Raw genomic sequence first — 3,266 nt, forward strand, 5'->3', positions numbered from 1 at the left:
GTGCATTTTACCAAAAGTAATTTTTATGCCAACACAATTAAAAGCATCATAAACTCAAACAATTATTTTAAAATATAGACAATGGGCTAAATTAAATTATGTTACTTATGTTAGATTCCAACTTGAATCAAATCAATTTTGCTTTTATTCATATCGTACCCTTACCAAGTTGAGAATTTAAAAAAAAAATCAACAAGCTATTTCTGTTTATTTGTACTGTAACAGTTAACAGACTAGATGTCAACTGCACTTTCCTGTATTAAAGCAATATTCGAATTTTTTTTATCTGGCTAGTGCTGAACAGCCCAGCATCCGATGTACTTACTACTATTATAGAATTATTTTTTTCACTTGGAGCTTGCAGTTTTGAAAGATGGAAGCAGTCCATAATTTTTTTAAAGGTGCTTTACCTAAATATTTGAGGAACCTACCGATCCCTAAGACCTTTGGCGGCTTTGCCAATTTATCTGGTAAGTAGATCTATAGGCTAACTTTGGAGATTCAAGATGGGTCTTTTTATTTATTTTTTTTAAATTTTAAAGACAAAAAAAAAAGTAAAAGATCTCTAGATCTAGATTCTAGCTAGATCTAGATCTAGATCTAGACTTTAGAGATAGAATCTACAATCTAGAACTAGTGACTAGAGTAGACTGTAGAGTTTGAGGCAGAGAGTCTAATCTAAAAAGTAAAAGAAAAAAAAAAGCCAAATCAGTAAGATTATTTTTTAGTCTTTTAATTTAAGGACCCATCCTTAGTACTGTAGAATCAAGGTGTAGAATTATCTGAATGAATTAAGGATTGTGACTGTGTCATACTTAACTTTTTTGACGATTTTTATCTTCTTCCACTCCCCACTGTCAAATATCATTACAAAAAGTCAGACCCCCACACCTCAGCCAACATGTTATTGTCTTTAAAAGCACAGATTTATGCTGAAAATTGTGCTGATCACACTATCCCTTCATTTGCTGAGGTAACAGAAACAGGCTAGCTAGGTTTGAAAGGCAGCTTTACTAGTTACATCCTAAAACAAAGATTTAAATGACATATTTAGGGCCAGAAATATTTAAGTTAAGAAACTCAAGGATGATATTTCAAGTCGTCCCTTTGAATCCTGGTCAGAACGTCCGTGTTTGTCGTGTCGTCGTCGTCCCCCCCCCCCCCCCCCGACGGGCTTGTTACATTGAGTTAAATATAAACTCAAAACAATAATATAAACAATCTCATTTCAATTGTCTGCAAAATTTTACTGTGTAAACCATTTTGGGAAATAAAAGTATTTGTTCTTAAGTTGTATAATTTATGCCATGTTTTCACTTATGAATACATTATTAATTAAATAAATGATGATAAATATATTATATATTTAATGTCTTTAAAATAATGTGTATAGGCCTAACATTTTACGAAAACGTTTCTCTACATTAAAGTTCTTCACTTAGTGTGGATGGTCTGAACCAGTGGAACCGACTAACAAAAAAAACAAATATATAGGCCTATATATATATATATATATATATATATATATATATATATATATATATATATATATACAGTCAGACTTATATACTTATATATATATATTAAACAGGTGAAGATTGGTCCAACTTGACACCATTTTTACTTTCAATCATTTTGATTTTCTACATGGGATCCAAAACTTTGTTTGGTCGTAAAAAAGCAATACTTAAACCCAAGGTATTTTGTTAATTATTATCATTATACTTGATGTTTGTATACGAATTGTTAACAAAAAGAAACAATAGAAAACAAACTATTTAAATAACTTTAAAGCAACCAGAAATTAAATATGAAAATCCTTCTTTATATTTTATGTATATATGTATAGGTAAATCATAGTATCCAGAAGGAAGATTCCAAGGTAGTTACACAAATGGACATTGAGGACATTGGAGACAAGATTGCCTTCTGTAGATGCTGGAGGTCAAAAAAGGTTTGGTCAAAATTATAATTGCTGTTATGTGAGCTAGATTCTGTTTTAATAGATATGCTTTTAATCTCGTATGATGCAATGAAATTGAAACAATTTATAACAAAATTAACTTTTGTGGGAAAAAACTTCCCTTCAGCCAGGTAATACATTTATAAGCATAAACATAATTTCAACCGATATAACATTGGTGTTTGAATATAACACCTATTAATTTCCTATAGTTTTATTAATGAGATTTTTTTTCACCCTTCAGTTTCCTTTATGTGATGGATCCCATAACAAGCATAATGATGAAACAAGAGATAATGTTGGACCATTGTTGCTTAGACGCGCTGGTGATGAATAAAGAAACTCTCAGAAATCAGCTGACTCTTACACACCATGAGGGCAGTTTTATCTACCAGTTTTATTTTGTTCAAAAGATACTCCTGTTACTCCTATTAGAATTAACATTTCACTCCCCCCTCCCCTGCACTGTAGAATTATTTTATGGTAACTATTTAAACACTTTTGTTAACAGTATAAATTTAAATCAATGCTATTACATTCTTAGTGATGAAACTACAAAAATTAACTTGTTAAAATAATGTAAATGAAAAACTATTTTTGTTCGGAAAAATATAACATTTTTTTTTATTGTCTAGATCTATATGTTAAAATTGAAATGTTGATGATCTCAGAAAACTTGAAGTTTCAAATTTATTGTAGTGTAAGACAAGTGAAAATAAACGAATCAGTTTTTGCTATTTGTTAGTATGTATGAATATATTATTGATGTTAGATATTCGGAGTCCGTTCTTTTTTTTTCTTACATCATGTTTACTGGAGCTGGTTATTTTGAATAATATAATTCATATAAAAATGTTAAAATTCGAACTGTTATTTCCCTTGAAGCAACTCTTCCAGATACCAATGTGATGCATTCTTTGTTGCCTGCTGTAGAGTTTGTGAGAAAATTTGTCATGTTATGCCTTTAGAAACTTCTTTTCATACAAAATATTACTACTGTAATCTCAGTGCTGTATGTCCTCACTTTGATACTGCTTTGTTATAAGCATTAATTATAGGATATATCAATACCAAAACTTTTCTTACTTTTATATTTTGATGCATTGAAAGCTGTAGTTAAATCAGATATTTTCACTTGTTTAAAAAGATGTTCTAGAATTTGGTAGGCGGCTTGTTTTAATTGAAAATAATGAATATGTAAATTTAAAAATGTGTGTTTTAGACCTCATTAGCTATCCTGTTATGTATTATGTAGTGTAACTTAGATTTATCATTATTACTGAAATAAAAATAAGTTTCTACT

General features: G+C 29.6%; 1 protein-coding gene across 1 annotated transcript; it reads left to right on the forward strand.

The window, feature by feature from the left end:
* Positions 1–300: 300 nt before the first annotated feature.
* On the forward strand, positions 301–2,696 carry LOC131931394 (CDGSH iron-sulfur domain-containing protein 2 homolog A). Its single transcript, XM_059288200.1, has 4 exons — positions 301–470; positions 1,592–1,698; positions 1,850–1,954; positions 2,208–2,696. The coding sequence occupies exons 1-4, from the start codon at positions 374–376 to the stop codon at positions 2,298–2,300; spliced, it is 402 nt and encodes a 133-aa protein (XP_059144183.1). The 5' UTR covers positions 301–373; the 3' UTR covers positions 2,301–2,696.
* Positions 2,697–3,266: the final 570 nt, after the last annotated feature.

This window comes from Physella acuta, unplaced genomic scaffold, assembly GCF_028476545.2.
Source record: "Physella acuta isolate Inbredline_101_S28 unplaced genomic scaffold, ASM2847654v3 ptg001957l, whole genome shotgun sequence".
Classification (NCBI taxonomy): Eukaryota; Metazoa; Mollusca; class Gastropoda; family Physidae; genus Physella; species Physella acuta.

Coding starts and splice junctions, on each gene's coding strand:
- LOC131931394 (XM_059288200.1), top strand. CDS start 374: ATGGAAGCAGTCCATAATTTTTTTAAAGGTGCTTTACCTAAATATTTG. Junction 471..1,591: donor CGGCTTTGCCAATTTATCTG/GTAAGTAGATCT, acceptor TATATTAAACAG/GTGAAGATTGGTCCAACTTG. Junction 1,955..2,207: donor GATGCTGGAGGTCAAAAAAG/GTTTGGTCAAAA, acceptor TTCACCCTTCAG/TTTCCTTTATGTGATGGATC.